We start from the raw sequence: 27,091 nt of genomic DNA on the forward strand, positions 1-27,091 counted from the left end.
GAGCCCAGGCCCTAGGTCAAGGCGGGGCACCAAATGCTGAGTCAGGGTGCTCAGGGCCTCAGGCAGGGCTGAGCAGTAATAACAGGCTCCGGCCTCCTCAGGCCAGGGAGAGGGGGAGTCTGCCACCCTGGGCGCAGGGTAGGTGATTGGCTGTGCCAGTTGGACCCATAATGGCCTGTGAACATCCAAGGGAGACAAGTTAGGAGATGGTGTTCAGTGCAACGAACGCTGCGTGGAGCAAAGAGAGAAACTGAATGAGTGCAGACATTAAAGCTGTTGTTTTCCTCAAAGTGAATGTTAACATCACTTGTTCTGTGTTTCAGGATAAACTCATTCAGAACACTGGAGTTACTAGAAAAAACCCTCCTCTCTGGGAAATATGCTCTGTGTCACTGACTTCAGAAGCTGGGCAGTCGCAAGACCGGCATAGATTTTTAAAGTGTACTTTTGTCTTTTGTAGAAGTATTTTGTGACTACAAAAAATGTTGCAACAGCAGTGTCCTAGTTTATGGTCTTGCAAATACAGTAACTTTGTAGACTGCACTAGTTGTTACAAACATTTTAGCCTTTATCTGCCTCTTCATGCCTTTCATCTTGTTTATCATAACAGTAAAATAGAAGCAAAAGAGCACTAGTCAAGCATTTGTTCTATTATTTATGTAGTCACATTTAGGTTGGCTGGAGAGTGCTTTGCTTTTTGTTTTGAAACCTTTTGAAAGGATATTAAATATAATAGGCACAATAATTTAGCCATACAGTCTGTGCTACAGACTCATACATAACCATAGGAAAGAGAAGTAAAAGTATGATCAGATAAGGTGTTCAGGCTAAAATAAACCCCAACAATCGTAAAACTCTATAGAATTGTGTAGTGCTCAAAAATTTCACCAAATTTATTTTACAGTGAAATTCACTAATTTGAACTCATTGACTAGGAGACACGTTGCAAATTTGTGAATGATGTGAATTAATGAATGGATGAACAAACACAAAGAAAAACCCAGAAGACTGCATTATAAAATTTACTTTGTTCATTTATTTGACAAAATTAGCTTAGTTTTGTTATCATGATTCATACTAAATGTGCTGTAGTACATTTAGTAAAAATAAGTGAGTTCTTATTATGAGACACCTTACTACAGCATCGTATCTGCTACTAAAACTTTGCAAGGGGTCACCTTATATTGTATTCAAGTGTATTTGAGATTTGATATTAACTAAATGTACATTAAAGAGCTTCTGTACTCAGAAGAATTGGTAAACAGCATTATGGTGTGATGAGACATTAAGTGCAGTGTACTGGTAAATGGTAGGGTGAGTCATCTTAAAATGTATTTTGTTGGTTGAATAGTTGCAGTATCATTTCCATTTAATTTTAAATTCTTTAAGTTCTGATGCACTACTTTTCAAATCACATTAACAAAAGTAATTTCTCTGTAGTTTCCTGTCCCTGGTAATAAAACTTTCAATAGCTCACTGGTACATATTGCTTTTCAGCCAGTATGTTGCATTTTATTCAGAAGAGGAAACTTTATTCATAGATGTTCATCTGACCCTAATGCAGGCAACAGCAATAGGAGGCTAGCGCTGCTGAGTTCTGGAAAATAACCCTACACTGTTCATTAGGTTCAGTTTCCACATCACATGACATACAGTATTTCATAATGAGCTTTAATGATCTCTGCTGAGTTGCACAGTAGATTCTATGCTATTAATCACTTTCTTTTTTATTACCTCCCCTGCTTCTCTTCCTCATTAGAGCTAATAACAGGAGTGAATCAGCTTGGGGTGGTTCATTGCATCATAAGTGGAACATAAAGGAAATGCTTGTAACACAGTTGGATGAGGAAAAACCCATTGCCTAGGAAGAGAAATTAAATTGATGGACAGTCTGTACTAGAGCCATGGGATGTGGCACTTCTGTGACTGGGAGTCGGGCAAAAAAGTCAGAGAGAGGTAGGTGCTGCACCTGTGTCATTTGTTAGCCTTGTTATCCTCTGTTAACAATGAAAGAGAATTAAAGGGTTGCACTTGCCTCCCCCCAGTCCTGTTGTCAAGTAATAGTTTAGATTAAATTCTGTTTTAAATGCTCTCTTTTAGAGGATGTCTGACTTTTAAATGTTGGTTAAGGCAGAATGACTTTATTAGTTAAAAAGAAACTGAAATCAAACAGAGCTACCTCAGTGATGGTCAAATTCAATAACTGCACTACAGAATGATTAGTCTGCAAAACAGTGTTTTGTTTAATTTCTTGCTTAATGTCAGTTAGTCTGTAGGTTGACAAATCGCTTCGGTACTTGGGTAAAAATTCTGTTAAAAGTTAATGCCGGCAATTTCCTCATTCAAAAAATATGTCAGACAGTGCTATGTGCCAGTGGTGTTTGGCATAGAGCTAGAATTTGCCTAGCCTTTGCACAGGGCTCCTGGGGATGGCTCTATTTCCCCTCACATGCCTTGCACAAGCTTTATTATTATTTGCATTATAATAGTGCTTAAAGACTCAATCAAGAAGCAAAGCTTCATGGTGCTTGGTGCTGTACATACACGTAGTAAGAAACAGTCCCTACCCTGAAGAGCTTGCAGTCTGCAAAACAGAATAAGCATGATGCGGGGGGTGGATTTTTCTGCTCATTTTACAGCTGAGGAACAGGGTCACAGATTTTAAATGACATGCTCTCCCTCTTTTGCTCACCAGTTTAATACTCTGCACTGAATACTTGTAACACTCAGTGTCTGGTGCTGAATGGGATTAGCCCATTAGTAAGGGAGTTACATTTTAACCAGAACTTAGAGTAACAGTATCTTTAACCATTACCTAGGCAGTAAGCTCTCTGGGACAGGACTGCCTTTTGTATTTGTACAGTGCCTAAAGGGATCATGGTCCATGACTGGGGCTTTTAGGTGTTATGGTAATACAAATAATTCTAACTACTTGATGCAGTCCCTTTAATGATCAGGGGTGGGGATGGGAAGAGGAGAAGGGGAAAAGCTATTGATTGTGGAGACATCCCTCAGTTAAGTAAATGAAAAAAGTCACTGCCCACCCAACATAGCTATGCCGGCAGAAGGTCTAGGCTATGGCTATGCTACAGAGCTTACATCAGCGCAGTGGCATTGGAGCAGCTGTACTGCTGCTAGTGCAGATGGTCTAAGCTGATGGGAGACAGCTCTCCCTTCGACTTCATTTCTCCAGCCCCCACAAGTGGCGTTAGCTACGTCAGCAGGAGAAAGTGTCCTGCCAACAGAGCACTATCCACACCGGTGCTTAGGTCAATGTAACTTACATCACTCAGGGCGGCGGCTTAGTCACACCCCTGAGCGACACAATTTATGCCAACCTAAGCTGCAGTATGTACATAGCCTTAGTGTAGATGCAGTTATTCTAGCAAAGAAGTCATTTTGCTGGTCTATCTTATTTTGTTCAGGGAACTGGTATAAACTATACTGGCAAAAAGACTCTTACGTGTCTCCACTAGTACTCCTGGGGGAATTCTGTGCTATTGCGCAGTGCAGATTTTTTCAGAAATTAATATTTTTTGTGCAAAATTTCCTTTCTCCCACAAAAATGAGCTGCAGTGGGCTGCCACTAGGGGCTGCTGGACCCTGCTGAACCCAACTCATACATGGAAGACACTGCCAGGGAGGAGGGAAAGGAGGAGGAGGGGCTGGAGTGTTTCCGGCAGCTGCAGTTCCTCTCATGCCCCAAGGGAAGGAGAGTGCGGTGTGCCAGACCCCATGGAAAAAATGCAGAATTTGGGCTTGTTTTTGGCTTTATTGCTTGCAAGTTGCTTCTTGGCTGGTTTTTGACTTGTAGCTTGTTGCTTCTTTTTTTCATTGGCTCCAGACGAGCAGGAGCAAGAGGGAGAGAGAGAGTCAGAGGTGCACAGTGGGCCCACCACAGTCCCAGACTGCATGCTGGGGGGGATCTAAGCACATAGCGTGTTGGGGTTCTCAGGGATTGGCTTGTTTTGGCCTTGTTTTGAAATAGGGTTGCCTTGATTTTTGGCTTATTGTGAAAGTCGGGTGCTTATTTACCGTGTGAAAGTTGGCAACTGTGCAGTGCGTAGGAAACTCCACCATGCAAGCCTGGCTGGGACTGAGCATCAGGCTGTTCTCCCTCTGGATCCCTGGGCCCTGGGGGATAGAGGGCTCAGTGTCTAGGCTGGTGGTGGGGGCGTGACTGGATTCTGGGGGAGAGAGGTGCGGGCTTCAGGGGACCCCACAGCTGGGCTCTGAGGGAAGAGGGGTGTGGATATCTGGACGGGATTCTGGAGAGGAGGGAGTGTGGAAACTGGACGCCTTTCTGTTTTCAGAGAAACTGCACAGTAACTTTGTTTCATTGTATTTTTGTGGCTTTGTATTTTGGCAGCAATTAAAGCAGCTATCCTCATTCAGAGGTGGTATCGGTGTTACATGGCCCGGCTGGAGATGAGGCGGCAGTACGCTCTTAGTATCTTTCAGTCAATTGAATATGCTGAAGAACAAGCTCAGCTACAGGTCTGTTCTCCTGGGTTGTTATGGTGAAACATGAAGGCCACATTGTCCAGAAATGTATCCCTAAGCTGCACAAACCAAATGGATAACTGCAGATATGGGTTGCAACTTCCAAGCTGCGTGCCCACCTGAATTTTTTGGGTATCCAATTTCCTGATTTACTTAAAAATAGGACTGTGGAAATGGCCATACCAGGGTGGACCACTGTTCCATCCAGTGCAGTAACCTGTCTCTGACAGAGGCCAGTATCAGAAGCTTCAAAAGAAGGTGCATGACCCCTGTAATTAAAATTATGGAATAACATGCTTATAGAAGCAGTTTCTTCCTAACCCTCCACAAGTTAGAGGTTACTTTACGCCCTGAAGCAGGAGGGATTACATTACTTGTATGTTTACAAAACATTTAATCCTGTGGATGTTTTGGATGCTTACCAAAAAGTTCAGTTTATTTAGCTTTTTGCCTGTAATTGGTTTGTTTGTTAACTAAGGAAGGAGAATGGTTTTGTAATTAAGGCTCCGAACTGTGACTAAGGAGATCTGGATTTTGTTCCTGGGTCTGCCACATATTTCCTGTGTGATCTTGGGCAAATCAAAAATTAAAATAGCAGTAAACTAATGTAAAATATTTCCTTTCTCACACTTTAATTTGTCAGTGCTTCAGGGCAGATACTCTCTCTCACTATTTGTACAGCATCTAGCCCAATAGGGCTACTGTAGTACAAACAAATAATCATCCTCATCAACATTTTAAAGAGAGTGGTGGCAGTGGTGGATTATCCAATGGGCCCATGGGGCCTGTACCTGGGGGCTCCCAGAAAAATGGGCATCCCAGTAGAAATCCGCCATGGGGCAGCAGAAGCCAAGACCCCTAGCAGAAACCGTGGGGCGGTCAGGGGAAGCCTCAGCTGAAGCCCTGGGACTGGAGTAGCTCTCTCTCCCTGCCATGGCCTCAGGGCTGGAGTAACTTTCAGGCCCCGCTGCAGGGCTGAGGTGGGGGGGACAGAGCTTCTCCAGTCTTGGTGCCACAGTAGTGTGGTGGTGGCGGCAGAAAGGAGCGAACAGGAGGAGGGGTAACGGGGGTGTGTGGAATGGGGGTGGGGCTGCAGGGAGAAAGGGTGGGGTGAGGCCACCGTTCCATCCTGGTTGCCTCCCCATTTGCTCTGGCTCAGGGCCCCAGGAGACCTTAAGCCATCTCTGGGGTGTTCACTGGCCTAATGGCAAGAGCAAGATGGAAAATTCTTTGCCACACATTTTTTTCTACATTTCTCACACTTTTCTTTAAAAATACAGTTTAATTTTTTGGAAAGCATTTTACATTTTTTAATAGTGTGTGTTTTTAAATGAATTCTTACAAAACATTATAAATGACTACAGTCAATATTATATTTCAGCAGGCAGTGCTGGATTTCAAAATTTGGTCCCTTTTTGTCAGTGTTGCAAGTGGAATCCATCTCTTACCAGTATGGGGGCATGTGACCTGCTCATATGACCCTCCATGTGACTCCTCCCTGCCCCCAGTCCAGGGCCCCCATGCTGTCCCTGTCTCCTCCCCATTATTCACCCCCCTTACCTGGGGAGGTGGGGGTTCTGTCCTCCTCCCGCTGCACCTTCGGAACCGCAGAATGTGGGGCCACTGCCTTATGCTTACAGTTCCTCTGGGACCTGGGAACCGCAGCGGGGAAAAGAGCAGAACATGGGGCCACCAGATGGCCCTACACTTGCAGCTCCTCTAGCGCTGCTCTACCGCTCCCATCCGTTCCCGCAGCCCTGCCCTCTGTTGGGGTTGCTGTACAGCTGGAGAAGACCTTGCTTGAAAGGGCTGGGGGCAGTACAATTGTGTTGGAGGAACTGCTAGTGTGGGGCTGCCCAGCGGCCACACGTTCTGCTGCTCCTTTCCGGTATGCTGTACCAGCTATAGATATTTTGCTAGTACGGCATAATGGACTGTACCGTGCTACTTGCACTGCTGCTTTTTGTTATTGTTTTACATGGTTTAATGAAGCTCAGTTAATGTTCATTCTGTTCTGAAAATGAACAGTATCAACTAGCTTTAAAGGAGTTTGTTGAATTCAATTAGTGATGCTTATGAATCAGCGTGAGCCCACTAGCCTGCAGTAAGGAGGAGGGAGAAAGTTGCAACTCCTACAAGAGGACAAGGTTGCATTGTTATCATAAATGAGTGATACAGATCCAAGGTGCCTCTGTATCTTTCTAGCTGAATGTCCCAATTAGAGGGAAAAGAGTAAAGAAAAATGAGAGACCAATAATGTTTGTGTGATCTCCTGAATTGAATTGAATTGATCAGTGTATTTTTTTTTCTTATTCAGCTGTCCAGTTTTTTTACATTCATGCTGGATCACTTTACTCATCTCAACGTGACTGATACAGGTAAGGATAAAAAAAGTTTATGGAAATTCCAGTTTAAAACCAGACATTAGCTGGTGAGTTGTCTGTGTGATGCCTAGCTACATGCACATGACTGAAGCTTAGCTTGGAGCTTCGAATACACTGTAGTGAAAACTTGATCCTATAGAGGCTGATTCTGTGGAATATATATACACAGTAGATTGAACTGTGTGAGATTCCAGTCAAACATATAAGTAGACCCCAAAATGTATACAGTGTTTTATGCTACATTGTCTCTTTGAAGAGCTAGTAAATTGTTCTTGTGTTCTTACTGCTTGCAACCCTCCCACCCCCAATCTCTAGAACTATGTATTTTTCTAATTTGTAATGGAAAAGTCTCAAAAAGGAATATGCATTGACCAATACTGAGCAGATGTAACAAACCACAGAGGTGTTCTCTATGGCATCATATGAAAAAGGCAAATATGGAGCATTTTTTAGTGTAATTTATTCTGGACTTTTACTGCAGAGCATTTTATGTTGGGCCAGTAGGAAGTTGTCTGCTTACATGAGTTTTTCCACATTTTTTAGCTAACCAGAACTGCAGATGCAAAATCCAGTCCTTGTGGATATGACATGGATTTTTGACACTCCAGAGGGAATGCTTTAGTTTAATAAAACAATGACTGGATTATGTTTAGTCATAAATTTTAAAAATTTGGGACAGATGCTTATAGATAATTTTATCTTCTTAAAAATAGTTGTAATCACTGAACCCAGCTGGAACAGACTTGCCAGGAGTACCTTGGATCCCTTTGCCACCCTACTTCTCTGATCCCTTTAGGAATGAGAGATTCTGAAAATTAAGGGGAGCAGCCAACGAAGGAAGAAGTTGTAGAAGCAGAGGGTTGGAAGCCAGAGAAGTTTGAGGAGGAAAGACCACAACAGGAACATACTGTAATTTCACTTTAGTAGAATCATGGAATTGGAAGGGACCTCAAGAGGTCATCTATTCCAGTCCCCTGCCCTCATGGCAGGACTAAGTATTATCTAGATCATCCCTGACAGATGGTTGGGTTAACCTGCTCTTAAAAATCTCCAGTGATGGAGATCCCATAACCTCACTAGGCAATTTATTCCAGTGCTTAACCACCCTGACAGGAAGTTTTTCCTAATGTCCAGCCTAAACTGTTCTTTCTGCAATTCCAGTCCATTGCTTCTGGTCCTATTGTCGGAGGTTAAGGAAAATGATTGTTCACTCTCCTCTTTGTAACAACTTTTTATGTACTTGAAAACTATTATCATGCCCACTCTCAGTCTTCTCTTCTCCAGACTAAACAAACTCATTTTTTCCCCATCTTCCCTCATAGGTCACGTTTTCTAGACTTTTAATAATTTTTGATGCTCTTCTCTGGACTTTCTCCAGTTTGTACACATCTTTCCTGAAATGTGGCATCCAGAACTGAACATAATACTCCAGTTGAGACCTAATCAGTGCAGAGTAGAGCAGGAGAATTAGTTCTTGTGTCTTGCTTACAACACTCCTGCTAATACATCCCTCCTGAATGATGTTTGCTTTTTTTGCAATAGTGTTACACTGTTGACTCATATTTAGCTTGTGGTCCACTGTGACCCCCCAGATCCCTTTCTGCATTACTCCTTCCTAGGCAGTCATTTCCCATTTTGTATGTGTGCAACTGATTGTTCCTTCCTAAGTGGAGTATTTGCATGTATCCTTATTGAATTTCATCCTATATGACTGAAGTGAATAGTGCACAGGATTCAAGGAATACCAAAACCATTCAGAATGTGAACAATTACAATGATCAAATTAAGTTTTATATTAGGCTATGTTACAATGTTTTGCAACCAGCTCTAATAAGGCAACGAAATACTAGCCTTTGATCTTTAAAGTGTTTTGAGATCCTTGGATAAAAGTAGCCTTTGAAGTGCAATTTCCACACAGAGCTACAGCTTGAAACTGACTTCTGTTAAACAAAGAGCAATTTGTTTAGGAGGTCTGAAGAGAGATAAGCAAATCTGAACCTAGCTATGTTAAGAAGGAGGCAGTCCTTACCTTATTGAGTCATAAAAGAATATGAAATATCACTTCTCTTTCATCTGGGCCAGCCATTGATTACATCATTTAAAATGCATACAAGGCACTTTGATGGCAGAATAAAACCATCAAAAACCATTAGTGGTTCAGTGTTCTAATGGCAACAATTAGAAACCACAGTTCTTCTCTCTTAAACTGTCTAGAGTGCCTAATGTACAGTGCACTCTTCTTGAAGGAGAAAGTACATCTGTACTCCAGGGCCAAGACGGAGAATAAGGTAGTCCTGCAATTAATTTTTCTACACAGTGCACTATGACAGATGAGTACGGTCTGCAAATGATCCCTTTTCTTGTGGGGTTTTATAAGAATAAAGTGGCTAACTCAAAGAAAATCTAATGAAATTCATATCATCTACCTAGTTGTCTGCTCTAATGGTGTATTTCACTTCACCTTCTGAACCCAACTGAACCCAAAGTTTTTAGGATGATAGGTTAGCTGGCTATTCAGTTGCTTGTAAATCATGTCTGAGATGTCTCCCCTAACCAGCCTAGATAAATCTATATATATTGACCTTTCTTAGGTAAACGTCTGATAAACACTTTAACTACATAGAGTGAAGTCATGGCTCACCTCTTGTGCCCACACAGAAGAGTAAGGGGTGTAAATTGCCCCTTTTTTCCCTGTGTGGTCTACCTGCATTAAGAGCAAATATTAGTTATAGTTAAAGACTGCCTTGGGAGGTTGCAGAAGCTCCTTCACTGGAGGTTTTCAAAAGGAAGCTGGGTAGCCATGTGTCTTGAATGGTTTAGATGCAACAAATCCTGCATGTTGCCAGGGGGTTAGACTAGATGACCCTTGCAGTCTCTTCTAACCCTACGGTTCTGTGATTCTTGGTCAAAAAACAAAAAGCTTTCGTGATAAAGCTCAATTTTCACTGTCATATAGTTTTGAGAAAGTTGTATCTTTGGGGTTAAATGTTTGAGACTTGGTATCTGCCCAAAGATAACTCTCTTTCTTGTTGTTTTTTTGAGTGTAAAAAGGTCTATCACTCTTACAATAGAAGAGGCTAAAAAATACGATCTTCCCATCAAAAAAATCTTTTCAGGCCTACAGCTGAAAAAAATGAGGATTGAAAGTTTCAAGAATGGCATGGAAATAGTTCTCATTGAGAGGCAGCACAAGGCCTTGACTAAAGGGAATTGGTTTAACTATACGCATGTTATAAGTGCTTATATAGTGAAAATGTGCAGTAGAGGGTTGGTTTGGTTTTTTTAAATACTAAGCTTGTCAAATCAACATTTAGGCCTGGGCCGTACTAAAAAGTTGAGTCGACCCAGCTCCATCGCTCGGGGTGTGAAAAATCCATACCCCGAACAGCATAATTAGGGCAACCAACGTCCCAGTGTAGTGCTAGGTTGACAGAAGAATTCTTCTATCGACGTAGCTACCACCAAGGATTCTCCCATCAGTGTAGATGGTGTCTACACTGAAGCACTACAGCAGTGCAGCTGCAATGCGGCAGCTGTGCTGCTTTAGCATTTGAAGCGTAGACAAGCCCTTAGGCCCTGATTCAGCAAAGCATTTAGGCATGTGCTTAGCTTAAAACATATACCTAAGTCCATCTCTATTTAGCAAAGCATTTAAGAACCTGACTTTACTGGTACTTAAGCAGATATTTAAAATGCTTTTCTGAACAGGGCTATTCTTAAGCAGGTGCTTAAGGTCTTGCTGATTCAAGGCCTTATGGAACTGACCGACGGTGAATGTGAGCATAGTCAACAAAAGAAGCTGCAAATCAGCCTGGACAATTGTCCAAATGTTTTAGGAAGCCCAGGATCCGGTAAAAAGAATTCTGCTGCTTCTTTCCGCAACACATGTTTCTTTAACTTAGAGTAATAGAAACAGGGCTAAAAAGTCCTGAGTAGAGCTAAGCAAAACATTTTAGATGATCTTTGCCTTTTTTGGGGCTTCAACACTATTTGCGGTTTAAGTCAATTTGACAAATAATTTCCGTACCAAAAAAAAAATTACATAAAATGTTTTTGTTTCTGCCACGTTGAAACACTTTGTTTCAACTTTTTATATTGAAACAGCGCTCTGTTCTGAAATTTGACCAGGAAAAAAAAAACAGAATGAAAAACACCTGAAAAAGACTGAGGCCATGTCTACACTTACAGTTTTGCAGCGCTGGTAGTTACAGCTGTGTTCGTACAGCTGTGTAGGGCCAGTGCTGCAGTGTGGCCACACTGACAGCCACCAGCGCTGCAGTGTGGCCACATTTGCAGCACTTGCAGCGCTGTTGGGAGTGGTGCATTGTGGGCAGCTATCCCAGCATTCAAGTGGCTGCAACGTGCTTTTCAAAAGAGGGGGGTGGGTGGAATGTGACAGGGAGCGTGGAGGAGACAGACAGAATGGATTTTTGGAGTTGACACTGTTCTCAGCTCCCTGCCTTGCAAGTTCTAAGGACTGGAAGACGCACAGTGCCTACCTTCAATCATTTTAAAAGTTCTAACTCCCTTCCCCCACTGCTCTCTCATTCACTAAATGCAAATTATGTACTTTTAAATACCCGTCAGACCAGATAAGCAACTGCTCAACACGGACTTCCCCCTCCCCTTCTGCCGTGTGAGTGTGCTGTTTCTCTCTTCAAGCAAACAGCTGTGAACATTCCAAAGTAATTCCCCTGCCTGCCTCCGCTCACTCAGCAAACAGGAGCTGTGTTTGTTTTTTAAATAAGCAGTTTGGCTGAACTCCGAGCTCTCCCTTTCTTCCGGTTTGTTGTGGACAGGAATTCTGGGATACCTCCTTATACCCCGGAGGTCAATAAAAGCACTGGTGAGCGTCCACACTTGCTGACCAGCGCTGGATCACAAGCACTGGAATCCCTACACCCAAGGCTCGACTGGGTGTACAGCCAGCGCTGCAACCAGGGAGTGCTTTGCAAGTGTGGCCACATCCTAAGCTGCAGCGCTGTAACCCCCTCACCAGCACTGCAACTCTCTAGTGTAGCCATGGCCTGAATCAAAATGAAAAAATTAAAAAAAAATCTATTTGAGTTGATCAAACCATATCAATTTGAAATGAAAAACTGGAAAAAAAATTAGTTTGGGTCCAATCCGAAACATTTCTGTCAACTCACACAGTTTTGTCAAGTTTTTCAATTTGACAATTTTTCTTTAAAATCTTTTTATTTGAATCTAACTAATGTTTCATCTGGATTTTTCTGGTCGAACCTTGAACTGAAACATAGCTTATTCACTCCGCTCTAGCCAAGTTCCTCCCCAAGAACTTCTGTCTTGGACCCTTGTGCGAGCCTCAGTAAAAGCAGAGATTGCCTGTCCTGTTCAATAGTTCTGTGTGCAGGAAAGAAGAGAGGGATGGGGATCTTTGAAGGTCTTATAGACCCCGATATAACACGAATTCGGATATAACGCCCTAAAGCAATGCTCCGGGGGGGGCGGGGCTGCGCACTCCAGCGGATGAAAGCAAGTTCAATATGACGTGGTTTCACCTATATTGCAGTAAGATTTTTTGGCTCCCGAGGACAGCGTTCTATCAGGGTAGAGGTGTTACTATAATTAAGCTCCTAAGAAATCTTCCTGGCTCATCACAGTGTAAGTTTACTTTCCTTTTTTTTTTTTAATGTTTTAAAAAAATTGTGATCACTTTCCACTTAATGCAATTGTCCTTTCGATTTGTTTTGCCCACAGCTATTTCTCATCTCCTCCTCCTCTTCCTGATGTCAGTGTAGTTTCAGCATCGTGAGCAAGATGCTTCATAACTGTATAAATTGTTCACTTAGCAGTCTTGATATTCTGGTGGTGTTTGGAGGTGATTTTCAAAGAGGTCTGTGGGAGGGAGCTGGAAAAGCCCTTTCAGCAGTGTTAAAAACAAAAAAAAAGGAGGGGGAGGTTGTGAATGTACCTGCCCAGCCTTTCAATCCACCCCCAGGATCTCTACCAGGAGAGAAGAAAATTAATTTTAAGCAATTGGCATAGCACATATTCTTGGTAATTTCTATCATTTAAATAAAAAAGTAACAGACTGTAGTGTATGGGAACACACAAAACGTATATCGCCTTTGTGTTTTGTCTTAATCTTTTGGTTACATGCAGTGGGGAATTGAATTATTTGGTACAGTATATGAAGAGCTATTCTTTATTTCATGTCACCTTGAAAGAGAGTCCTCCCTACTAGTTGAGAACACAGGATACTATACAATTATTAATCCACGGCTGTACGTGTATCTTTCAGTGTGGCAAATCCCTGCATGCTGGCTTGGGGTAGGGCTCTGATTTACATAATTAAGAATGCTTATTTCTCAGTATAAACTCAGTAATTATGCAAATCTCCCTACTCTAGCTCTTATAAATCCCTGCTCTGATTGGTTGCTGTTCTTAGAATTCCTCGTCCATATGCCCACAGCAAACATAGATACCTCGATTTCTGACATAATTCCTTGCCTGTCACCCCATGCAATCTCCAGCGAATCAATAAAAATTAATTTTAAAATGGAGTTGCTGTAAAGTAGGGGTAGGGGCTGGAATAAGCCAGCCCTTTAGAAGGAGCAGAAGGAGACATTGCAAAACCTGAGATTAAGCATGGAATCAGAGTGGGCATAGTGGTAAGAAGATGGAATGACTGGGTTTGTCAGAGCCCTGGATGAGGAGCTGTGAGGACAGAAACCAATCAGAGCATAGAAGCGAGAGACTGGAGAACCTATTTCAGTGTCATATCTTCAAGATACTCCCTGCTAACTTGATAGTAACTGTAGCCTGAGCTATTCTCCTTGGGCTTGTCCGTGAGAACTGGTGTGCACACTGTTTGGGATGTTCAGATCACTGTGCTTTTCATGACAAAATTGATTCCATGTAGGTAGGCGCCTAGAGTCTGTTTAACCTAGATCTGGTTATTACCCTATAAAGAGGAAGGCACTCATAAGGTATTGACTAGTCAGTCAGTTATGGATCATTCTGCAAGATGGTGATGTGCACTCAGCTCCCAGGGCAGTCAGTGGAAATTGGGAGTGCTCAGCACCTTGTAGGCTAAAGCCCTTAGCATTGCTGCTTAATGCTTTGCTCCAGTTAGATTGACGCAGACGCAGGGTTTGAATGGGGCAAACATTTAAGAAGGAAACTGTTCCTTTCTGTTCCTTCAGATAATACTTCTTATTTTGAACTTTCTTCAGTTGCTAGCCGGGTTGAACTTCTATCTATATGATGGCACTGTACTCATTATGAATGATATAAAATATGTATGTGAATGCAAGAAGGATTCAGCTGCTGCCAGTTTTATTTTGCATCCAGTTCTTTGGCCATGATGATAAATAATAAATAAACCCTTTTTTATGAATTTCAGATCAAGTCTAATGAGGGTTATGAAAAACATTAAGCTCAACTACAAGAAAACAAAAGCTGTTTAAAAACTGGAACCTCACAAGAGCAACACCGTAGGTTGACCTGAGCAGCCGCTAGAATGTTTTTAATAAGGATCCTGCTGCTAGTTGGTTCTCAGTTTGCCCAAGGAATGAGGCAGACCAATGATGTGCTAAAGCAAACGCTTCAGTGCCCTACATGCTCATGTATAGACGAGTGTATATAAAAAGAACCCTGAATTGAAGCAATTAGAAATATTTCCACCTTCTCCACACTCCACGAAGAACAGGAGAACAGACTGTTTCTTTCTCCTGCCATACGGTTCAGGCAATAGTTTTATGACAGCTGGCTGCGTGGGGTCATTGTGTCTCAGCTCTAGTGAAAATGGTGATATTGAAACATCATTGTTGGCACACAGCTGTGAGAGAATAGGGTTTGTTTGCTTGAGGCTTGGGCTGAACTAGAAAATCAGGTCAGTTTAACTACATCGGTCTGGAAAAATCCATACCTCTGAGCTGCATAGTTAAGCCAGCCTAAGTGCCCATGTAGACAGCAGGGCCGGCTCCAGGCACCAGCTTATCAAGCAGATGCTTGGGGCAGCAACTCCGGAGAGGGACGACACTTTCAGCTATTCGGCGGCAATTTGGCGGAGGGTCCCTCACTCCTGCTAGGAGCGAAGGACCTCCTGCTGAACTGAGGCAGATCGCGATCGCAGCTTTTTTTTTTTGTTTTTGTTTTTGGCTGCTTGGGGTGGCAAAACCTCTGGAGCCGACCCTAGTAGACAGCACTAGGTCGATGTAAGCATTCGTCCGTCGACCTAACTACCGCCTTCCAGGGAGATGGATTACCTATGTCGGTGGGAGAACCCCTCCCATCGGTGTAGGTGGCGTCTGTGCTGAAGCGCTGCAGGGACGCAAATTGTGCTGCTGTAGTATTTTGAGTGTAGACAAGCCCTAAATCTTCAGTGAGCTTTTGGCATTTCTCATATGTAGAAAAGTAACTACAACAAAACTAATTGGCTTGAAACCCCATTAAAAGTTTACCAGTACATTGTTGTAAACAGGTGAAGGAGCTATTGATGATTAACAATGAAGAAGGAGCTATCGATCGTTAACAAAAAACTTCAAATCTATGTTGGGGGAAGGGAGGGCGGATTGGTTAGCTACATTTCTCCTAATCTAGAATTACAGGCTGGGGTTGAAAAATATTTTGCAGCAATGTTCAGTCTGACTTTAGACACTGTATTTTTTTTTATTTTATAAATCAGAGATAATTGTTGGAAAGTTGTAGTTGATCCACAAACTAATGGCAGGAACTAATTAACCATTTTATTATAGCAGTGTAAATACCAGTGATTATTGTACGTTCAGAATTTGTGTTGCCTTCCCAGATGAGACTTTCTACATTGTCTTCCTCCCTCCCTTTCTAGATTTGATTTATCATTTTTCAATAGTCCCAGTGATTTTAATACCACAGGTTCGGATGTACAATTACTAGAATATGAGCGGATGATAGAGGTCCCAGACTCCTACCGTGGACCTCGGCTGTCATTTCCCCTGACTGTTGCGGACACTAATTCACTTCTTCATGCTTTCAAGGATCAACAGGCAAGTTAGCAGTTGGGACTGTATTGGCGCCTAGGGTGTGAAACTTCCACCTTGCACCACCCCCGCACCCAGCTAACCCTGCCCGCTGCCCTCCCCTGCAGCAGCTAACCACGCCCATCCGCCCCTCCCACCAGAGGAGCCCCCCGCCCCCCTGCATTAGCTAACCATGCCCCCCTACCCCTCTACCTGGGGAGCCCCCCCTGCAGCTAACTCCACCCAGGGAGCCCCCTCCACAGTAGCTAACACCGCTCGGGGAGCTCCCCAACACTCTGCAGCAGCTAACCTGGCCCAGGGAGCCCCCTCCGCAGCAGCTGACCCTGCCCAAGGAGCCCGCCCCAGCACACTTCCACTCCGCCTCCTCCGCTGAGCATGCTGGCGCTGCTCTAATTCTCCTCCCCTCCTGGGCTTGCAAGGGCTGTGTGCTCAGCGGAGGAGGCAGAGTGGAGATGATCTGGGGCAGGGAGTGGTTCCCCTGTGTGTCCCCCCCCCCGTTTCTGTGGGCGGCCTTCCCCATGCTCCCCTGCTCCAGCTCACCTCCACTCCACCTCTTCACATGAGCGGGCTTTTAGGCTCCCTCAACCACTAGGCGCCCTAGGTGGCCACCTAGTTCTCCTAGTGGTTGCACTGGCCCTGTGACTATCATGATTAAACTTAAGTAATGTCAAAAATTGTTATGGAGACTAAATTATAAGGTCATAGAAATTAAGTGAACTAGGTGACCTAATATATCTTTCTACTCTTTCTGCCAATGCAGGATTATTCTCTGCTGTTTATTTACTGATTATTTGTTATGATCTAAAGTACTGAGCATGAGTCAAGGAGCTAGGAAAGCTGAAGTTGGCTCTGCTACTGACTCCCTTGTATGTGCTCTTGGGCAAATTCTTTGCCTGTTTGCCTCTGTTTCCCCGTCTGTAAAATGATGCTAATATTTACATTGTTGGGTGTTATGGGAAGCAATTAATTTGAAACTTTGAACTGCAGTTTCAGTGCTATCTATTAATAGTCCAGTATAGTTTCAAATTTATTGAGTAAATGAGGCTTCCAATATATATCTCGAGTGATGGCTCTAGAAAGAGGAGATGTGATAAATAGAAGAGTAAATGAGCAAACACAGGCTTCACCCTTGAGCACCGGTATTCTTGTTCCCAAGTGGGAGTTAAGGCTCATTCTTTGATCAAAACTTTTTGGAGATGGGGTAATTAGCCTTTGTGAATTTGTCTCTCCCCGTACCACCTTCCATAGCGGAAGTGGTTGAAAGTCTCAGTAGAATTTCAGGTGGATGGTGTATTGAGATGGCTATTTTTAAATGAAAAGACCTGCGATCATCCTAGACACTATTAACAGAGCAGAAAGTACAAGAAAAGGAATCTCAGTGGGAAAGTATTTTTGTAGCTGAGAGGAACAAAGGGATAGAATGGATGAGTTTTAAAGATTGAGATGTTCATTCTCATGCTTGCTTACTTCTGGGGGAATTCTGTACCAAAAAATTAAAAATTCTTTGCACAATATTTTAAAATTCTGCATATTTTGTCGAAATAATGTGGGTTTTTTATGCGAAATGATCCACAATTACAGACCATCAATCATGATTGAGAACAACGTTCCAGGATGTGCAGAATAATTTGTCCCCATCTGCACGCAGTTTTGTAGAGAATTCTCCAGCATGAGAAGCTGGTGGAGCCATTTTTGATGCATGATGTGAAGACTGTTCACATCGTGCAAAAGAACAAATATTCCTTTGCCCTTTGGTAACTTCATCTGGACCTGCCTGGGTACTTTGGGAAGTGCTTACTTCTGATTGTCCTGACTTTTTATTGACTGCTTGGTAAATGTTTTATTTGCCCTCAGTCTTTTTTTTAATGGGTAAGTAAAATAAATCCTGAGCTGTAATCTAACCCCATTGTGCCACTTTGGCACAAGAAAAAAAGTGGGAAAGCACATAGTCTTCCTAGCTGAGGATTCCCTTACTGTCTTTTGTAATAAGGCTCCTTTATATCGCCCTGGCAATGTAAAGGAGCCTTAAAACTTTTACAAATTTTATGCTCCTGGCGAAATTTACTGAGAATGGGAACAGTTAACTAACAATAAGAACATTAACAATGTCACTAGCAGGCAGGCTGCTACATTTCTGCCTCAGAGAAGGAGATCAATTAACTATCAATAGCAACATTAACAATGTTTTTTTTTCACATCAAGAACTGTTTTGTTTCAAACAATTGAAACAGTTGTGTAAGACTGCAGAGAGCAGACTCTTATTCTTCCACACCTTATCCCCTCTCAAGCAAAAACTGACTGAATTTTCTATCAATCCAATGCTTGTTATCTGCTATAAAATGAGCTGCCAGGCAATTTAAGAGATAGCACTGGCTGATTCCAACACTGGCAAAACAGCTGTTTGCTTTGTTGCAATGAAGGAATGTAGGCAGGCAGGCTGCTATATTTCTGCGTCAGGGGACAGAGCCTGCCTCATGCCTAACAACCCAAAGCCCTACGCCTCCACACCGGGTGCTACAGTAGCAAGGGTGAAGGACAGAGTCTCTCTTGCTTGTTCACAGGCAGGCATGCCCAGCCCATGATGGTGATTAATGTCTCCCAGGCAGGCATGTATGCCCAGCCCCTCCTCTCCTTTTTGCCCCTCCCCCCCCGATTTGTATCTCTGAGGGCTGCTCCAGGTGCTGGAACAGACTTGCCACCTTGGCTAATGGGGAAGAGGCATGTGTCTCACTCAAATTTTTTCTGCGCGGGGGCACAGAAATCTGCAGACCATAAGAATTCTGCATCCATGCAGGTGCTCAGAATCCTGTCAGGAGCAGCTTATATAGAAAAAGGCAGATTAACTAGTGACTTTACAGCCCTGACTTTAGTTTTCTCTCTCATGTTTTTTTCCTTTCTTTTGTACTTTACTACTCATTATTAAACTTTCACAGCTAAAAGGAAGTCTGTTTTGTTGTTTAACAATATTTAGCATTTGTATAACCTTTATCTGTTCAAAGAGCTATATTAAGTACCTATTAACCTCATTGTACAAGTGGGAAAACTGAGGCACACAGGTGAAGTGATTTCCCCAAAGCAATTTACTGGGAAAGCTAGGATTAGAATTTAGGAGTTCTAAGACTCCATGCTCTGGGTATCCTTAAATCTCTGACTGCCAGAAGTTGGGACTGGACAGCAGGGAACAGAGCACTCAAAAAATTGCCCTGTTCTGTTAATTCCCTTTGAAGCATCTGGCACCAGCCACTGTTGGAAGACAGGATACTGCGCTAGATAAACCATTGGTCTGACCCAGTATGGCCGTCCTTAAGAGTTCCTGATTCTTCATCCTAGACCATGCTGCCTGTAATTGTGTTTAGAAAGTAAATGTCTACTATAAACAATCTTTTGCAGATACCTATTGCAAACTTGTTGGTAGTGGGTGGGTCTCTGTGTTGGCAGAACTTTTATGGAGTAGTATGGTCTATGTATATTTATAATATGCCTCCTTTGTCTCGCCACATTCCTTTCACAGCATCTTCATGCCCGCTATGTCCTACAGCTGCTACATGAAACCAAGAAACTCCTTAAACAGATGCCTAACATCATTCATCTGTCAACCTCCTACTCCAAGGAGATAACCATCTGTGGTAAGATGACCGCACATATAGCTGGTTTTGGCCACAGGATGATATGGATATTCCTGACTGCAACCATAACTGTAATTTTGTAGATGGTTTTAGAAAAGTGAAAATCTCCTCAAACTACTACAACTCGTGCTGTTGAGTCACCACTGGTATATTTTAAGGAAGCCAAAAACCTCCTCTCTTTTTTTTCCCGTATCAGATGTTTCTTGGTGATTCAGTGTTAAAACACGGAACCTGCAGTATAGTAGGGATTGTGGTGGGTTTTTGGTGTTTTTTTTTGAAAATTGCACAACCATATATAAAATGCCACCTAGTGTTGTCAACCTTTACTTTCTGCATCACTGCTTGACTTTCATGTCCTTGAGAAAGGCAGCTTTCCATCACGTCTTGCTCAACAATAATTTCAGTAAGAATTTCCCTGAGTTAAGGGGTGATGCTTAGGTTGTGCTCCTTCTTGGTCTATGCTTTGTATAAAATAAATGAAGAGACTAAAACTCTATGTTCAGTAAATCATGAGGAACTTCCTAGAATTTCATAGTTGATGCATCTGATGAAGTGGGTATTCACCCACGAAAGCTCATGCTCCAAAACGTCTATTAGTCTATAAGGTGCCACAAGACTCTTTGCTGCTTTTACAGATCCAGACTAACATGGCTGCCCCTCTGATAGCTGATGTAAAATTTCCTAACAGGGCTGAAGGGTAGAAATGTTATGAAACTCGTTGTGATGGGGTCCCCAGAGTGCAACCTGGACCATGGGACTGCTGAGCTCTCCAAAATCCACCAGCCTGGGATGTCTCTCACACTGTGATGCTGATGTCAAGCTACCAACCTCTGATAAGCACTGCACATATATATTCCAGCAGCTTTGCACCCCAGAACTGTACCGTTTTACATTGGCCAGACGCGGAAAGTGTACACGCACAGCCTTTGTAATCTGAACAGATTTCCCAAGCACTTTAGACAAACTCACTGGTAAAGATAAAATGTACAGAAGCTAGAATTTAAGTGATTTATAAGTGGTAGGCATAAAGGTCAGAGATAGTTAACTTAAGAAAATAAAAATAGAAACACACATTCTGAATCCAAAACTTTTACTCTAAGCAAGAGTAGATTAACATCTTTTTCCCCCCGACAGAGGGTACGAGCAGGTTACAGTTCCCCAAAACACAGACTGGACTCCCTTTCCAGCCTGAGATCAAACTTCCCCTGTTCAAAAACTTTGTCTCCCAGACATACTTCCAGGTGCTGAGATTGGGGGAGAGGAGAGAGAGGCCAAGTGATGATGTTACTGCCTCTCTACTTTCTTCCAGCTTGCTGGAAAGATCTCTGCTGTGATGTGGGGACCAAGCAGTTTCCATTACATATGTGCCTTCTCTAAGGAATCTCTGGGATAGTGGATTCTTTCTTGTTGGGTGTTGATAAGCCATTAATACTGTCTGGCTATTGAGGGCTACCCTTTTGTTATAACTGAAAGGTTGATTATGCGTGTTCCCAACCTCACAACATATTTCAGTAACACACACATATAACAATACTTCATAACTCCACATACAATGACAGCACATACAATCCAACAGGATATTAATGTTCAACAGATCAAGACTTTTAAAATGATACCTCACAAGGCATACTTTGTACAAAACCATCATAATTATATCACCATGGTGAATATGGAGGTTCCAGGGTGCTACTTTGAGGTAGCAAATGGTGCCTCTATATTTCCCAGTTAATAAGATTAGAGTTATGGAGTATATGATAGAAACATCCTGCCATGGGTGTAATCAGTACACTGAAATTCACCATGTTTCAGGCCAAGTTCATCCATCTTTATGTTTAGTCATACCTCACTCTGTGACTGCTGCCATTGATGGGGATGGCAGAATGAGGCCCTTGATTGACAACATGCCTGCCTCTGGAATAGATTATATTGTATGTAACAACATGTGTAATAGCCTATTAAACCTTCTGCCTTCTAAAGCGATTAATGTCATTATAGGACTTAATCTTTCTCTAGCAAGAAGTTAGTTAATCTTCACACAGTGATGTAGTGTGACACAGGGAAGAAGTTTCAGAATGAAAAGTGCCTACTAGCCATCCATTTTGATAATGCTGTCATAGATTATAGATAAAAGGACAATCGAGCCTGGGTAGGGAGTTTTAGCTGCAAACCAGAATAGTAATGGCTATAGTAAATGACAACTATAACTTGTCCAAAGTTACTTACAATAATAAGTTGCTATTAAGTGTACAATTTTCATAAGAGTTGGTTGAGCATGTAATGCAATTGCAAACAAGGGATTTTACATGCACAGCTGTGTGCCTGGATGAGGTCTTTTGGGTAAACTATTGTTCACTAAACTTAAAAAAACAAAACACAAAAATCTGAACCAAATACGTGTATGTTCACATTGGTGACTGATCATTTCTCTCTTGCTAATCAGTATACATGTATCCTCCTATCTGTAGCCTCATTTGCACTATTTAAGCAGCATAAAAGATGTCCCTTCCTGCCATTCAAATAAATAATGGCCTTTGAGACCAAAAAGATGTTTTGTAGCAGATGAAAGCCTAATTTTTACTGATGTTGAGACCAAAATATTAACTTAAAATAAGATTTCCTGCCTCCAGATCCCCTTTGAACTCCATACAGAAACTGAGGATTAAGTATTATTCTGAAATATTTTCCTATCTGAACCCCATAGCCCATCGAAGTTTATGGGAAGTGTTTGAATTGACTAAAATTGGCCTTAATTCAGGCTCTAACATAGTTGCATATATGTGCTATGAACAGAGTAAAAATGCCTCTGCTCACCCCATTTTTAATACTAATGGTGAAAGGATGAAATCACTGAGTATATTTATGTAAATTTGGAAGACTTTTTTTTATGTTTATTTGGATAATGAGATACAAGTTAAGAGCCCGGTTCTGGCTCCCTTTCTCATCCAGGTGAAATTCACTCTTATGCAGAGGGGACCTATGCACCAGTTAAATTCAACTTAGTCTACTTTGAAGACTTAAAGTAGTACAGGATCCCTTTACGCAGGGATGAATTCCTCCTGTTGAATAGTACTGTATACTATTCCACGAGAACCCCTCCCCCCTCCCGACAGAGCTAAAACTGGGATGTTGGTGCATCTTGTTCTTGGAAAGATTATACTCTCTCTGCCCATCCCCACCTGTTACAGCCAAACTCCGATCCCAAATTAGACAAATAGAACAGATGCTATGTAATATATGTCAGATAACAAGATGATTTTTTTGAAAAAAATAGTATTTTAAAATCCCAATAATTTACATGTGAACATACCATTAATTTAGTTGCCCAATTAAGCATGGCCATCTGCTTAAGTGCCAGTATGTACTTAAGGTTGGATATTAGGAAAAACTTTCTCACTAGGAGAGTGGTGAAGCACTGGAATGGGTTACCTAGGGAGGTGGTGGAATCTCCTTTCTTAGCGGTTTTTAAGGTCAGGCTTGACAAAGCCCTGGCTGGGGTGATTTAGTTAGGAATTTGTCCTGCTTTGAGCAGGGGGTTGGACTAGATGACCTCCTGAGGTCCCTTCCAACCCTGATATTCTATTATTCTATGATAGGTATGCTAAACACTTACTTATTTCTAGGTTCCTGTCTTTCTCTCGTAAGTATTTCTAGGGCACCCTTCACTGATAACAAAGCATAGATATAAGAATTAAGATTCATAATAGGTTTGTCCATAGTGTACCCAGCTCTTCAAGTACCTAACTCTTTTCAAGGGTGCAAGTGATCTTCTACCCTCCAACACGCCCACATAAAAAGATTAAAGCTTCGTGCAAGGCTATTGTAGGCTCACTTTAGTGTGCGATTGCCAGTTTTAGATGTGCAGCTCAGGCACACCGTTTTGAAAATTTAGTCTGTATAATCCAAGTGCAAGGACAGTTCTACAAGGGAAAATGTGATTAAAATCATCTTGACACCTCATTTAATCAGAGTGGTATAACAGACTGTCACAAAACTTTGAATATTCTGTTCTCTCTAGGTGATTTGCATGGAAAACTGGATGATCTTTTGCTGATATTCTACAAGGTAATTAGATGCTTTATTCCTGAGCATTTTCACTCTTTAGGGTGGCGCTAGGAAAGCAACTGCATGCCACACAGGTATTGTTAGGTATTGTGTATGTGATATATATTCGCTGAACAGTAGGTTGTGCTAGTTCTTTAACTACTGCTGTCTTTCCACCTCAGGAACCAAATGGCCATTTTGAAGAGAGAAATCTGGATGTCTTTGACTGAATGCCAAGCAGAGGGCATAGATTAGTGCAGGGGTGGGCAAACTATGGCCCACGGGACTGTCCTACCCAGCCCCCGAACCCCTGGCCCCTCCCCCACTGTTTCCCCTCACCCACAGCCTCAGCTTGCTGTGCCACCGGCACAGTGCTCTGGGTGGCAGGGTTGTGAGCTCCTGGAGCAGCGCAGCTGCACAGGCTGGCCTGACCCAGTCTCTGTGCTGCGCGGTGGTGATAACAGCAGCCGGAGCATGGCCCAGCTGTAGCGCCACCAGCCACTAGTGCACCAGACAGCAGGGTAAGGGGGCAGGGAGCAGGTTGGATAGAGGGCAGGGGATTTAGGGGTGGTGGTCAGGGGTGTAGATGGTGGTCGGGGGGGAAAAAAGGTGATTGAATGGGGACAGGGGTCCTGGGGGAGGGCAGTCAGGAAGGGCGGGGGTTAGATGGGGTGGCATGGGGCAGTCAGGGGCAGGAGTTCCGGGGGCAGTCAGGGGACAGGAAGAAGGGGCGGTTTGATGGGGCAGGGCGTGAGGAATGAGAGGAGGGGTTGGATGGGGTAGTGGGGTCCGGGGCCAGTCAGGGGACAAGGAGCGGGAGTGTGTGTGGATGGGGCAGGGTTCCCAGAGGGCTGGCAAGGAACTGGGGGGTTGGATGGGGCAGGAGTCCTGGGGGGACTGGGCCACTACCCCCTCCCCTAACCAGCCCTCCATACAATTTACAAAACCCGATGCAGCCCTCAGGCCAAAAAGTTTTCCCACCCCTGGACTAGTGTGATAAACCAAAAGGAGAGATGGTTTCATGTACCTTCTACAAAGTCCTGGTGCTACTCTAATATTTTGTAAAGGCTCAGTTCTTCAAAGAGAAGGAGCCAAATTCATCTCTGGTATAACCCAGGGGTTATTCATCTCTGGTATAACCCAGGGGTTCCTGGCTGGTTTTAGCCATCATGAAGAATGCAGCAGTTTTCTCCAACCTCTCCAAACTCATTTACACTTCCCATCAATATCTACAAAAGTGCTTTTTAAAAAAATTATTTAGAGGAAGTGAAGTGCAGAGCATTTCTATCTGCTTAAAAGCTTTCCTTTTTTTGCAAGCAGTCATGCAATTTTGCACAAAATGAAAATATCTTGAGCATCCTCTATTTAGCCTGCAGCAGCTGTTCATGTGTTTCATGTTAAATAAAACATAATTATGATTTGCTAACATGGAAGAAATAAAACTCCAGGCTGTCTCCTCTGCAGTTGTATATTTAGCTGGAAGCATAAGAATTTTCCTACAATAAGTTCCAAATTTCTTTTCTTTTTAGTATGATTCACCACCTTCCAGTTTAACAGATACTCCCTCTGATTTCTTTTTGTGACTGATTATTCTGTATTCATCTGCATTGAACCAAGGCTGGCATGAGTTAATCCAGGTCCTTGAATGATGTAATTCCTCTTTGTTTAATTGGCTCAGTTACACTTTCCATTCATCTGTCAGCTGAAAACTTGAATATTTTGTCCAAGCAGGAACCTAATTAAAAAAATTTAGTACAATACTTACTTATGCAGGGGTCAACTTCCCATGTTATTAAGTTACCAATTTTAGCTACTTCTTTGCTTCCCTGCCTTTTAGCTGATAGTTCAATGAGACAACTTTTTCATTTCCAAATTGCATATTAGACCAGCATGAAAGAATGACTGGATTCAGCATACTTTCAATACTCAAAGCACATGGCATGGTAAAACATTCTATTTTGGGAGTGAATACTGGAATGTTTATAGCTGCAAACAGCCCTGGATATGACATACCCTTTTAAAATATGACATTGGACAGCAGGGCTTGTCTCTTAATCAGGATGAAATAATGAAAACAGCCCTCAGTGTGAGATGAAATCATGACTCTGCTGGAATCAGTGACCAAACTGCCTTTGAAGTCAGTGGGGCCAGGACTTTACCCAAAGCCGTCCATGGTTAGGATGTGATTGACAGGATCCTTCGATCAAACTACATTAAAAAAAGCAAACATTTTGTCATGACTTCTGAGGGTATGGCTACACTTGGAGATGTGCAGCGCTGGGAGTTACAGCTGTGTTCGTACAGCTGTGTAGGGAAAGCGCTGCAGTGTGGCCACACTGACAGCTCCCAGCGCTGCAGTGTGGCCACATTTGCAGCATTTGCAGCGCTGTTGGGAATGGTGCATTGTAGGCAGCTATCCCAGCGTTCAAGTGGCTGCAACATGCTTTTCAAAAGAGGGAGGTGGGGTGGAGTGTGACAGGGAGTGTGGGGGAGACAGAGAGAGTGGATTTTTGGAGCTGACACTGTTCTCAGCTCCCTGCCTTGCAAGTTGTAAGGACTGGAAGATACACAGTGCCTACCTTCAATCATTTTAAAAGTTTTGACCTTTCCCCCACCTGTCTCTTATTCACTAAATGCAAATTATGCACTCCTAAACAGCCTTTAGACCACATAAGCAGTTGCTCAGCAGCCCCTCCCCTCTCTCCTCAAGCAAACAGCTGTGAACATTCCAAAGCAATTCCCCTGCCTCTACTCGCTCACTCGCTGGAGCAAAGAGCAGCTGTGTTTAGTTTTTAGCTAAGTAGCTATGGGGAGATTGGAGTTCAACCATTCTTCCGGTTTGTTGCGGACAGGAATTCTGGGATACCTCCTAATACCCTGGAGGCCCATAACAGTGCTTTTGGTGGCCACACTTGATGAGCAGCGCTGCGTCACCAGCGCTGGAATCGCGGCACCCCAAGCAGACCAGGTGTACAGCCAGCGCTGCAACCAGGGAGTTGCAGCGCTGGCTGTGCTTTGCAAGTGTGGACACAGAGTGAGTTGCAGCGCTGTAACCCCATCACCAGCACTGCAGCTCTCCAGTGTAGCCAAGCCCTGAGTGATCAGGGAATTCAGGGTTGAGAATCTTACTTATGTCCAGAGTAATTAATTGATGCAGATAGGGAAAGCTCAGCCTCAACATAGATTTATGTAGCCTTTAGGCTTAGGAATTTCCCAGTGACACTCTCCTGACATGTCCTTGATGTGCCACCAAGCCCCAGGGGCTTCTGCATGGGGAGGTGTATGTACAGGGCCCTACCAAATTCACAGTCCATTTTGGTCAATTTCATGGTCACAGGATTTTTAAAATAATCAGTTTCATGATTTCAGCTATTTAAATCTGAAATTTCACAGTGTTGTGATTGTAACGGACCTGACCCAAAAAACAGTTGGGGGATGGGGGGCGGTCGCAAGATTATTGTTATAGGAAAGTTATAGGGAGGGCTGCGGTACTGCTAACCTTACTTCTGTGCTCCTGCTGGCAGCAGTGCTGCCTTCGGAACTGGGCAGC

The 27,091-nt window shown here is 43.0% G+C and overlaps 1 protein-coding gene across 8 annotated transcripts in view; it reads left to right on the plus strand.

The window, feature by feature from the left end:
- The window catches only part of PPEF1 (protein phosphatase with EF-hand domain 1), a 64,444-nt gene that overhangs the window by 17,604 nt on the left and 19,749 nt on the right, over window positions 1–27,091 (plus strand). For 7 of the 8 annotated variants that reach the window (XM_030574197.1, XM_030574196.1, XM_030574198.1 and 4 more), the window contains 6 exons: window positions 1,760–1,956; window positions 4,370–4,497; window positions 6,821–6,881; window positions 15,750–15,880; window positions 19,386–19,500; window positions 23,516–23,562. In XM_030574197.1, coding sequence (XP_030430057.1) covers window positions 1,905–1,956; window positions 4,370–4,497; window positions 6,821–6,881; window positions 15,750–15,880; window positions 19,386–19,500; window positions 23,516–23,562 — 534 coding nt within the window. In that variant the 5' untranslated portion in view covers window positions 1,760–1,904. Of the gene's footprint in view, window positions 1–1,759; window positions 1,957–4,369; window positions 4,498–6,820; window positions 6,882–14,277; window positions 14,348–15,749; window positions 15,881–19,385; window positions 19,501–23,515; window positions 23,563–27,091 lie in introns of those variants that run through there. The other variant, XM_030574209.1, reaches the window with a different exon arrangement.

The sequence above is a fragment of the Gopherus evgoodei genome, chromosome 1 (assembly GCF_007399415.2).
Source record: "Gopherus evgoodei ecotype Sinaloan lineage chromosome 1, rGopEvg1_v1.p, whole genome shotgun sequence".
In the NCBI taxonomy this organism is placed as follows: domain Eukaryota; kingdom Metazoa; phylum Chordata; order Testudines; family Testudinidae; genus Gopherus; species Gopherus evgoodei.